We start from the raw sequence: 13,123 nt of genomic DNA, 5'->3' as shown, positions 1-13,123 counted from the left end.
GACAGCATCTCACCAAAGAACTCTTTTCATAAAGTCTATGGATCCCAACCCAGACAATGTTCGTATGTGTCTGAGAACAGTTGAAGATTCAGTATGGTGGTGAAATGGTTGTGTATGACAAAGACAAGAAATGGCCTGTGAACAAGAAGACTCAAGTTCTGCTACTCAACAGTTGTAAGACCTAACTCAAACACAAATTATTATGGAAGAAAACCAGTTCTCTGTGTGTAAAATAAGACAAAATAACTCTGTGTGACTTTGGCCAAGTTATCGCTCCTCTTTGGTCTTTAGTCTTCCTATGTACAAGGAAGTTGTACAAGGTCTTTAGTCTTCCTATGTACAAGGAAGTTGGGTCCAAAAACCTCCAGGGCTCCCTGAAGCTCTGACCCTTGTGATTTATCCTTGGCCCCTCTTTGCTCTTCTCATCTTTTGGATGGTGCCCTCTTTCCCCAGAAGTAGAAAGAGTCATCACAGTTTGGTATGAGTATGTAATTAAGCCTCTGGCTAGATTGTATCAGGTTAAACTGCGACACAATGAACAGCAACTTGTATGACCTAGACCAACAGGATGTGATGTTCCTGGATGGAATCCTGCTGTGTTATTCCCAGCCTTGCATGCTGTGTTTCCTTGGTCTGGATAGTCCTTTAGGCCAGGCTCTAGAATGTTTCCATGTGTTACGAGTTTCAAGATGGAGCTCTGGACCACATATTGTGTAGCTGCGGGAAAAGAGATATAACAGCAACCAGAGAAACTACTGGAGACAATGCTCATAACCTCAGATATCAACAGACCAATGCCATTAAGTACATGAAGTGAAGAAGTGACCCTGAAGTTTGATATTATAGGTAACTAGAGCCTTGGAATAATGGGGTTCATGACTATGATTCAGTATCTCAAATATATAGTTTAAAAAAAAAAATTTAGTAAAAGGAGAAGGGGAAATAGCAATGTTCCCAGGGAAGAGGTAAACCTGTGTGGTGATCCCTCAACTCCAGAAATTACTTAACCTTGATTTGCTTTCTTCTTCAAGCAGAATGATTTTCCAATCAGAAGAGACAGCAGAAGGGGAAAAAGAAAGTTAAACCCAAAATTGGTGATAAAACTATCAGACTTCTTTGAGTGAGTTCAAGACACCTGTACCAGTGAAGCTAGGGGATGAGAGACTTGGTATCATCCACAAAAGAGAAAACTGAAAAAATATTAGGAGACTAAAGCTGGTTAATTATCAAATTTCCCAGAAAATGAACATGGAAGATTAAGGAAAACACAGATTGGTAAAGTTTGTTATTATTTCTTGGCAAAATCCAAGATAAGAGGTGGTCAGAGAGCTTTTTAGTCATTGATCACTAGTAACCAATATGGTGTTACCAAGAATAAGTCAGAGCCAACCAAGTTCATTTTTCTTTTGAAGATGGGATTCCAGATTGATAAGGCAGGGTCCTGTGGATATAGTAGTATTCCTTCATTCTTGTAAAATGTTTGATAAGGTCTCCTATAATCCCCCTGTAAAGAAGGCCAGATGCAGAGCCATTAGGAGGATTCAAAACTAGTTGACGTGTTCTCAAAATTGTCCTGATATTTTAAGCAACTCAGGCTCCCTTTGGCTCAGTCTCCATTAATGATGTTTATCAATGCCTTGGATGAAATCAGAGAAAGTGTACTTACCAAACCTGTGAATGAAACAGAGCTACAAGGTGTCATCAGATCTCAGGCAGCAGAAATTTGGGAGGAAAGATGAAGAAACAGGAAATCTAAAAGAGATGTGTGGGAAACCTGAGGAGCAGGTGCCGCTATGGGCCAGAGGCCAAAAAATCACGAAGAACAAACACAAGAGGGTACAAGAGGGGCTTGACAGCCCTGATGTCCAGAGCTGAAGGGAACAGAGTAAAGTGATGGGTTAAAGTGACAGGTAAAACCATCACTACCGTAAGATTCAAAGGAATGAGAAATCAGGGGCAAAACGGGGGTGGGGGGGGAGATGCAGAGAGAAAAAGAATCCATGGCGGGGCGGGACAACTGTTATCATCTTCCACCTTGGAGACAGCAATCCTGCAAGAGTAAAGTCCAGAGCTGGATCAGAAAAGAAAATCAACTAGCTGGGTAATGGAGGAAGTCAGAGAAGCATGGGAAGAGGTGGATCCCTGGCAGGAAGTGAGAATGAGTACAGCTGATGACGGCATTCCAGTTCTGTAATTTCTGGATGGTACAACCTCAGCGTGCCAGAACACTGGGCCAAAACAACATGATTTGACAGGAATTGATGTGAAATGTGGCACTGAGGATCAAAAAAATCAATTGCACAGCATGGGATGGGGGCTTGGAAGCTATTCATTTGAAAACCAGCCTTAGTTTTTGGTCAACCATAACGTTCACCCAAGCCAAGAGTGTGACTGGGCCTACTAAAATCTTAACCCAATCTTGGGCTTCACAAGTGTATTTGGTGCATGTTGGAAATACACTCTCTGTTCCCTGGGTACTCTCACCAGTTGACCGTAGGTGGAGCTGTATTCCTTTCTGGGTGCCATGGTTTGGGAAGACCACCATAAAAACTGGAATCTGTGCAGAAAGCTATCAGAAAAGTGAGATTTCAGAGAAGCATCTTACGATGAAGAGCTGATGGAACAGTGGTTAGCCTGGATAAGAGAAGGCCACAATTCCAAATCTTCACCAATTTATTTCTTACAAAGTAGATGTGCCCTGACTATCACTAGTTGGGGGCAGTCACAGGGAAGAAGGGACTCTCTCACATTCAGAACCACTCAACCATGAAACTAGCTGCCTTGAGAAAGGATACACACTCTGTCACAAAAAAGGGAGAGAGAGAATTCCAACCAGGCTCCATACCATCAGGACTGAGCCTGACTCGGGGCTCAAACTCAAAAACTGTAAGATCATGACCAGAACCAAAATCAAGAGTCAGACAATCGACTGACTAAATCACCCAGGCACCCCTCCCCCAAAATTCTATGTTTTAGAGAAGCAGTAATTAATATTCCAACTTTGAATTTTATTTATTCTTTTAAAGATTTTTTAAGTAATCTCTACACACAATGTGGGGCTCACACTCACAATCCAAGATCAAGGGTCGCATGTTCCACCAACTAAGTGAGCCAGGCATGCCCCAACTTTGGATTTTATCATTCCTAATCAATTTCAAGTCATTTGAGAACTCTAAGAATCCGCTATGGCAAAGATGAGCATCCTTGCTGAAGTAAGACATATATGATCATTTGTCTTATGATCATATAACTCCTGGCAAGAGGCCTGAATGGCCTAGATAATACTCAGGGCATTTCTCAGGGTATGGGCCAATGTCAGCTTTTCCTGCAGGACCTGTGAAGCACAACATTCACATCCTCCTCTTCTTGGGAACCTCGTGGGAATCTCAGGAGTGGTACTGTAACACATTAATTTTCCTCTCCCTACACTCCATTTTTAAGAGGATGCAACTATAATCTATTTCCTTCTTTTTCTTTTTTAATTTTTTTAATGTTTTATTTATTTTCAAGAAGGGGGGGACAAGGAGGGGCAGAGAAAGAGGGAGACACAATCTGAAGCAGGCTCCACACTCTGAGCTGTCAGCATAGAGCCCAATGTGGGGCTTGAACTCACAAACGTGAAATCAGATGCTTAAGGGACTGAGCCACCCAGGCACCCCTCTATTTCCTTCTTATTGACTTAACAAGTGTTATCTTTTGCTTTCATTTCTTGAAAACAGCAGGAAAAAACCCCATCTAATTAAGTTTAAGATGTTCTCCATTGAGATGCTAATCAGCTAAATAAAAAGAATCTCTTAACACCTGTACAACCATTTATACTGATTAGCTTTCAGTGTACTTTTTTTAATACATTGGTTTCACATTATTTCATAGACAAATTCTTAGAAGAATCTCCATTTATTTGTTCACAAAAGCACTTGGTCTGTCATATTTATGGCAAACATCTTAATCCTATATAGGTTGCTTTTTCCCTATTCTATTTCCAAGAAATAAAAACAAAAGACAATACTTGTCAAAAATGAGAAAAGACCACAATTTCTTTGCTTTGTGTTGTGAAGTTTTGGGGTCATAGAAATTTAATTTTTTTCACATAATCAAATAGCTGCTTGTTCCATTGTGCTTCCTCCCACTCCCCATATACTTAGGAATTCTTTCCACAACCTACGACCAGATAGACACCCAACCATATTGTCTACATTTCTGTGTTTTTTTATATTTATTATTACATCAAATGATGTGACATGAGACTTTATTTTTTTCAAATGCTTAAGGAAACGTCTTAGCTTGATTTCATGAATGATCATCTTTTCTCCCACTGATTTGGGATGCCACATACTAAATTCTTATATCAATACCTATTCTAGGACTTTCTATTGGATTACACTGACATGTTCAACATTTTATCAATATCTTGTTTAATTATTTTAGCTTCATTAGTTTTAAAATCTGGTACATCAAGGCCATCCTCATTACTTTTTTTTTAAAGATACTTATTTATTTAGATTCAGGTTAGTTAACATACAGTGTAGTATTAGTTTCAAGAGTAGAACCCAGTGATTCATCACTTATATATAACACCCCGGGCTCATCCCAATAAGTGCCCTCCTTAATACCCATCACTCATTTAGCTCACCGCCCCCCCCAGTCATTCCCCTCCAGCAGCCTTCAGTTTGTTCTCTGTAATTTAAGAGTCTTTTATGGTTGCCTCCCTCTCTGTTTTTATCTTATTTTTCCTTCTCTTCCCCTATGTTCATCTTAAATTCCACATGACTGAAATCATAGGATATTTGTCTTTCTCTGATGGACTTATTTTGCTTAGCATAAATACACTCTAGTTCTATCCATGTTGTTGCAAATGGAAATATTTCATTCTTTTTGATTGCTGAGTGGTATTCCATTGTGTGTATGTATGAGTGTGTGTGTGTGTATACACACACACAGTCACACACACATCTTTTTAATTTTATTTATTTATTTAATGTTTATTCATTTTTGAGAGAGAGAGAGAGAGAGAGAGAGAGAGAGAGACAGAGTGTGAGCAGGGGAGGGGCAGAGAGAGAGGGAAACACAGAATCTGAAACAGGCTCCAAGCTGTCAGCACAGAGCCTGATGCAGGCTCAAACTCATGAACTAGTAAGATCATGACCTGAGCCAAAGTCAGATGCTCAACCAACTGAGCCACCCAGGTGCCCCTTAAGTTAATTTATTTATTTTGAGAGAGAGAGAGGGAGAGGGAGAGGGAGGATCCAAAGCAGGGTCCATGCTGACAGCGTGGAGCCTGATGCAGGGCTCAAACTCATGAACTGTGAGGTCATGACCTGGGCTGAAATCAAGAGTCGGACGCTTAACCAACTGAATCATCCAGGTGCCCCCTATACCACATCTTCTTTATCCATCCATTAGTCAATGGATATTTGGGTTCTTTCCATAATTTGGTTATTGTTGATACTGCTGCTATAAACACTGGGGTGCATGTGTCCCTTCTAATCAGCATTTTTGTATCCTTTGGAAAAATAGCTAGTAGTGCAATTGCTGGGTCATAGGGTAGTTTTATTTTTAACTTTTTGAGGAACCTCCACACTGTCTCCAGAGTGGCTGCACGAGTTCACATTCCCACCAACAGTACAAAAGGGTTCCCCTTTCTCTGCATCCTCGCCAACATCTATTGTTTCCTGAGTTGTTAATTTTCACCATTCTGACAGGTGTGAGGTAATATCTCGTTGTGGTTTTGATCTGTATTTCTCTGACGATGGGTGATGTTGAGCATCTTTTCATGTGTCTGTTAGCCATCTGGATGTCTTCTTTGGAAAAGTGTCTTTTCATGTCTTCTGTCCATTTCTTCATTGGATTGTTTTCTGGATGTTGAGTTTAATAAGTTCTTTACAGATTTTGGATACTCTTTATCTGATATGTCATTTGCAAATATATTTTCCAATTCTGTCAGTTGCCTTTTAGTTTTACTGATTGTTTTCTTCGTTGTGCAGAAGGTTTTTATCTTGATGAGATACCAACAGTTCATTTTTGGTTTTGTTTCCCTTGCCTCTGGAGACGTGTCAAGTAAGAAATTGTTACTACTGAGGTCAAAGAGGTTGCTGCCTGTGTTCTCCCCTAGGATTTTGATAGTTTCCTATCTCACATCTAGGTCTTTCATTCATTTTGAATTTATTTTTCTGTATGGTGTAAGAAAGTGGTCAAGTTTCATTCTTCTGCATGTTGCTGTCCAGTTTTCCCAGCACCATTTGTTAAAGAGATTGTCTTTTTTTCCATTGGGTACTCTTTCCTGCTTTGTCAAAAATGTGCCATACATTTATAAGTCCATTTCTGGGTTCTTTATTCTGTTCCATTAATCTATGTGTTTGTTTTTGTGCCAGTACCATACTGTCTTGATGATTACAGCTTTGTAATACAGCTTAAAGTCCAGAATTGTGATGCCTCCTGCTTCGGTTTTCTTTTCCAAGATTGCATTGGCTATTTGGGGTCTTTTCTGGTTCCATACAAATTTTAGGATTGTTTGTTCTAGCTCTGTGAAGAATGCTGGTGTTATTTTGATAGGAATTGCATTGAATGTGTAAATTACTTCGGGTAGTATCGACATTTTAACAATATTTGTTCTTCCAATCCGTGAGCATGGAAATGTTTTTCTTTGTATCTTCTTCAGTTTATTTCATAAACATTCTATAGTTTTCAGTGTATAGATATTTTACCTCTTTGGATAGGTTTATTTCTAGGTATTTTACGGTTTTTAGTGCAATTGTAAATGGAATTGATTCCTTGATTTCTCTTTCTGCTACTTCAGTATGGAAATGCAACCGATTCTACAACTTTGCTGAATTCATGTATCGGTTCTAGTGGTTTCTGGTAGAATCTTTTGGGTTTTGCATGTAGAGTATCATGTCATCTGTGAAGAGTGAAAGTTTGACTTCTTCTTTGCCAATTTGGATGCCTTTTATTTCTTTTTGTTGTCTGATTGCTAAGGTTAGGACTTCCAGTACTATGTTGAGGAACAGTGATGAGAGTTGACATCCCTGTCATGTTCCTGGCCTTAGGGAAAAAGTTCTCAGTTTTTCCCCATTGAGGATGATATTAGCTGTGGGCCTTTCATATATGACTTTTATAATGTTGAGGTATGTTACTTCTGTACCTACTTTCTTGAGGGTTTTTATCAAGAAAGGATGCTATATTTTGTCAAATGCTTTTCTTGCATCTATAAAAAGATCCTCTTGATGTGTCTCACTTTGATAAACTGTCAAAATCCAAGTAGAAGTCCCACGGGGAGTTTGAATTCACATTAAGAATATACATCAATATGAGATGGGAATGAAAGCTGGTGCAGCCACTCTGGAAAACAGTATGGAGGTTCCTCAAAAAACTAAAAATAGAACTACCCTACGACCCAGCAATTGCACTACTAGGCATTTATCCACGGGATACAGGCGTGCTGTTTTGAAGGGACACATGCACCCCCATGTTTATAGCAGCACTATCAACAATAGCCAAAGTATGGGAAGAGCCCAAACGTCCATCGATGGATGAATGGATAAAGAAGATGTGGTATATATATACAATGGAGTATTACTCGGCAACCAAAAAGAATGAAATCTTGCCATTTGCAACTACGTGGATGGAACTGGAGGGTATTATGCTAAGTGAAATTAGTCAGAGAAAGACAAAAATCATATGACTTCACTCATATGAGGACTTTAAGAGACAAAACAGAGGAACATAAGGGAAGGGAAACAAAAATAATATAAAAACAGGGAGGGGGACAAAACAGAAGAGACTCACAAATATAGAGAACAAACTGAGGGTTACTGGAAGGGTTGTGGGAGGGGGGGATGGGCTAAATGGTAAGGGGCATTAAGGAATCTACTCCTGAAATCATTGTTGCACTATATGATAATTTGGATGTAAATTATTTAAAAAAAATTAAAATTAAAGAAAAAAATTAAAAAAAAAAGAGGACACTTGCTGGGATGAGCACTAGGTGTTATACATAGGGGATGAATCACTGGATTCTACTCCTGAAATCATTATTGCACTGTATGCTAACTTGGAAAGAAATTTATAAATACATACATACATACATACTATTTACTATATATAAAAAAATATACATTGAGAATAACCAAGGTATTCATAATAGTCTTCCCATGAAAGAACATGGTATGTATCTCTTTTTATGTTAAAATTTTTTTTTTACATTCTTCAAAATATTCTACTTTTCTTCACATTGGGCCCATCTACTTCTTTTCCTTAAAGTTTTCCTATTTTCTTATTTTTTTCCCTTAACAAACTAGCTCTTGGATTTACTTATCAAATTTACAATTTTTGTTTTCCAAAGCATCATTTAGATTTTTGTTCTTTCTTTATCCTGCTTTATGTTTGTTTTATTAGTTGTTTCTTCCAACTTCTTTCACTGAATTTTCACTTGACCAATTTCCTTATTAAATCATAAAATCACCTAAGGCCATAAATTTTACCCCGAGTATAGTTTCAACTGCACATAAATTGTTAAAAGCAGACTTCTAGTTTTAAATTTTCTCCTAACTGGGGTGCCTGGGTGGCTCAGATGGTTGAACATCCAACTTCGGCTCAGGTTATGATCTCACAGTTCATGGGTGTGAGCCCTGTGTCGGGCTCTGTGCTGACAGCTTGGAGCCTGGAGGCTGCACTGGATTCTGTGTCTCCCTCTCTCTCTCCATCCCTCCCCAGTTCGTGCTCGCTCTCTCTCTCTCTCAAAAATAAATAAACAAAAATTTTTTTTCTCCTAACTAGTCTAGAACGGTATAGTTTTGCTTTTCTGCTTGACTTGAGAGACTGCATTCATATTTCTGAATGGCTGGATAGTTTTAATTAAGTTGTTGATAGTTATTAATTCCTATTTTATTATATTTGGAAGAGATATATAGTTTGTTATTTGGGTAATTTATTGAGTTTCTTTGATAGCATAGTATGTGGTCAATTAGGTTAGATTATTAAATGCTTATTGAAATTCCCCATGCCCCTATTTATTTTTTTGTCTTTATGTGGCCAAGGCTAAGAGGTATATATTGAAGTCACTCCGGATGAGAGTTTTCTGTCAACTTTTCCTCCTTGGTAGTTCTTCCTCTTATGACTTGATTATATACTTTTTCCTGTCACAGATAAAGGGCTCCTTGGCCTCTGGTGTTTAGGATTGCCACTTCCTTCCAGTCCATTGTCTATGCCACCCCTTGTCTTGTGATGAGCTTCAGAGCTGATGACACACTTTCATATCCAACACCTCACTTGTCCTCATAACAATGCATTAGAGAAACAAGACAATTATTGTCATCACCACTGTTTTACAAAAATGCCAACTGAAACTTAATGACTTGCCCAAAGTCGCAACACACTACACTTATCTTGAAACTTGTCGTTTGGTACACTTATCATCATCCCACTTTGTGTAATCATGGATCTGTCTCCTTAGCTGGACCACAAGTTCTGGAAACCTGGACCCATATCTGTTTCCTCCACAACACTGATGCGTTGGCTGTCTTCGGGCAACGTTGAGTGCCTGCCTGTCCACTGTCTGGCCACTGCCCCTTCTACCATTGCCTTCCCTATTCATTCTCTGAAGGATATCCCACTGTGGGTTGGGATGAAAAGAATAAAACTAACGTGATGTAGCAAGAGATTTACCGATGTGCAGCGAACAACTGTGATTGAAAGAGAGTCTTCAGCTTCCCTGAAAAAAAAAAAAATAAAGAAAGATAAAACATTTCCTCATTCTGGGTGCTGTGTGTGTGTGTATGTGTGTGTGCATGTGTGTGTGTACACACGCTCACACCAAGGTCAAAAAGACTGGCAGAAGTATAAACCAGCCTCTTTTGCCTCAGCATCTTTGGCTCAGCAACCCTGAGGAAGACGTTGAGAAAAGCAATGTTCTGCAAATGAACTGAAGCTGTCCCAGAATACCCCTCCCACCTTGAGGGAATCTTCAAATTTCCACCTCTACCATCTAGTCTATACCTACAGCCACTTAATTAAGTCACTTAGGTTTAATTTAGTCTATATGACGGGGAACTCATATAGTTGGTATGACCATTAGCTAGGTTTATGTCAAAAAAAACAATGTTTAAGAGAAAACATAGCAATAACACAGATAACTCAGGTTGTTTTTTCAAACAACTTAGGCTAAACATTTCACTAAAATTGAATGAATGAATGAATGAATGAGTGTGTATTTCACATAAATCAGATAAAAGCCAATCAGTTTGTGGTGCTTGGGCACACAAGGTCAGTGTAATGAGCCGAATCACATATCAAGATACTATACATTTCTGTCTTGTTATTATGTCTTAGATTCCAAAAATGATAAAAGTCAACCAGACAACGGCCTAACTTCCATCTTGTATTAGAAGAGAGAACTGGAAATCAATCCATATTTTCCTTTTTCTTTGCCATTGCTACATAGAGAAGCCATTTGCAAAATAATTTCATTTGACTTCTTGCAATATGAGCATTTAGGCCAATTGCTGCTGGTGTGTTCCTTCCTCAAATGGGTAAAATCAACCTGCAGCTGTGTCTGGGGATTGCCTCATTTCCTTTTTCCATAAGAGCAGGCCTTTCCCGAGATAATCTACAATGAACCAAGGTCCAAGTGCTCTCAAAAGGACATTCAGGCCTCACAGATATTTGGAGGGATTAGAGAGGTTTTGTTGTGCCAGTGTTTTGCTTGGATTTTTCCCTTTATAAGTGGCAATGGCACTGGGAACTAAGCTAAAAAATAAAGCAGTCCTGGGATCCCCACATGCAGTGTATGGCAGAGAGCACAGATGGCTCAAGTAACCTCCCTGCTGAGAGGTCTTCGAGGGCTCACCCTTCCAGGAAAAGAGGAACACCTGAACTTGCTGTGTCAGCGTTGGAGACCCTCCACCATGTGGGCCTTGCTTCCCAAAAGCTTTCTTTAGGCATCTGGTGTCTTAAGCAAACTGACCTGTTCAGCATCCCCGCCCCCACTCCTCACCCAGCGGTTCCTGCTTATCACTCCTTTGCCTGGATTGACCTCCACCTCCATCCACCTTTCAAGGCCAAATTCTACCCAGCATTAAAGGTACAGCTGAATTACTTCTGGACTCCTCTGTTTTCTCAGACCGCCACTTCCCCCCAAGTTGGAGGAATCTGTAGCTTTTACAACCCCTTTCCTGTGCTCCTCTTGACCCACTGTCTGCCCTCAACCTCACAGGGGTGAGCGTGAGGCACTTCCGCACTACCAGCCTGCAGGTGTCTGGGGAGCAGACTCTTTGCCCCACCAGGCTCTTTGCCCAGAGAAGGTGCTCAGTAAACAGACTGCGTTCAATGTTACCTAACCACCCAAATGCCAGTCTACCACTTTAGTTTGACAATAATTTGGCTTGTTAGTCACAGTCTTATCTAGCCTGGCAGAAATATTAGTATCGCTGAAAATCTAAACTTAATTTGCTGGCATTGATCATCTTTGAGAAAATCACCCAATAACTGGGAAAGCACACTTCATGATTTCCATAACCATATGTCATATTCTGGAATGAAATCATCAAATCCTTTCCTGAGGCTGCCCCACCCACTCAATTTATTCTCTGGTCATCCTGAAGCAATATTGGCCTTGGTTGAAAGGCTTCTATTTTCTACAACTTTGATGGATTCTCTATAAATCTTAAGCTGTGTACGCCTGTCTCTCCACAGTGAGACTGCGTGCTTCCTGTATTTTCATTTTCTCTTACTCTGATTTTCTGACTATTACCTATTATTCAGTGTGTGCTGTGCATGATATGCCTTGGGAAATGAAAACCACCCCACTCACAAAAGAGGCATCATCTAACTATCTTCAAGTTGGCTTTCATGGAACTCTATTTCTCATTTCTAATATTTATATTAAAGTCATCAAAACAGTGTTGAAAAATTTGAAAGACAAAGCCCGTAGGTGCCTATGAAATGTCCGTGAGCCCTCTCCTCTTCTGTCACTTACGTTCCTCTGTCTTAAAACCAGGGTCAGCAATTGGTGCTAACTATCTTCACTCGTTCAACTGAGCAGTCACCGTGCACCTGCTCTGAGAGAGATCACGGTCCAGGCAGGAAGTGACGCAGGTCACAACGCCACCAGGGAGAAGGCGGCAGCTGCCAGGTCAGTGAGACTACATATGTGCCAACCAGGCTGTGTGTCCAAGGGCATTTAAGAATATTTATCAAAAGGATTAAAGAAGAACTGACAAGTTTAGCGTCAATTTGGTTCGATCTTTGGCATATGTCACAACAACCCTAGAAATCCTTACTGGGTAGCGTCCACATGTTATTCATAACTACCTTCCCTGCAGAGCCTGGCACAGTGTCTAGCATAGCAGGGGGGTCATAATACAGCACCCTGTGTCCCTCTGTCACTTCTCTAGGCAGATGAAGGGGAGCACGGTGTAACCGAATTCTAAAATGAGGCAGCTACTGCCACTTTAAAGGAGCCTGGTCCCTATTAAAACCACGAGATCAATTATGTCATTCCTGTCCTGTCACCCATCTTTGCTCTGTGATCATCTGTGTAACTCTGGGGATAATGGAGGCAATTTAGTACCTCAGTATATCGGCTGCTCGTTCACAGGAAAGACTTTCGGCAGGCTCGTTGTTCATTTGGAGGATCTGATCACCAGGGAAAAGCTTGCCGTGAGCAGAACCTCCTGTTGGACAGAGAAGAAGTAATTGGTGTTCATGCCAGGAGGGCCCAGACCCCAGGTGTCACAGCAGCACAACTGACTGGCAGGCTGATCCAGTCCCCAGGGCACCAGCTCACTCCCCGCGCCTCCAAACCCCTCAGCCAGCTTTGGGCTCGCATGAGTCTGTTTCCCTATTTACAAAATGTGGATAATATACCTACCACCCATCACCTTCAAGGGATATTAGGAGACTGTCCTGGGAAAGAAAACTAGCAGAAACCCCCTGAATCAACAGGGCTGGCAAGTGAATCTATTACATTCACCTCTAGAAAACTACGTGATGTGTGTGTGTGCTCACGCACGTATGCGTGTATATGTAAACCAAAATTAGATTTTAACTAGACCCAGATCTCACATCAATACATAGCTGATGTATGAAAACAAACACTAGACATTTTCAGCCTGTTCTTCTTCACCAT

The 13,123-nt window shown here is 40.3% G+C and overlaps 1 protein-coding gene across 1 annotated transcript in view; it reads right to left on the bottom strand.

Annotated features, from left to right (window-relative positions):
• Positions 1 to 13,123, bottom strand: part of FRMPD1 (FERM and PDZ domain containing 1) — a 49,455-nt gene that overhangs the window by 24,960 nt on the left and 11,372 nt on the right. Inside the window, exons 3-4 of the mRNA XM_030293277.2 lie at positions 12,566 to 12,668; positions 9,664 to 9,709 (exon numbers count right to left, since the gene is read on the bottom strand). Coding sequence (XP_030149137.1) covers positions 9,664 to 9,709; positions 12,566 to 12,668 — 149 coding nt within the window. The remainder of the gene's footprint in view (positions 1 to 9,663; positions 9,710 to 12,565; positions 12,669 to 13,123) is intronic.

Source organism: Lynx canadensis, chromosome D4, assembly GCF_007474595.2.
Source record: "Lynx canadensis isolate LIC74 chromosome D4, mLynCan4.pri.v2, whole genome shotgun sequence".
Classification (NCBI taxonomy): Eukaryota; Metazoa; Chordata; class Mammalia; order Carnivora; family Felidae; genus Lynx; species Lynx canadensis.
This window is presented reverse-complemented; position numbering and strand designations above follow the sequence as displayed.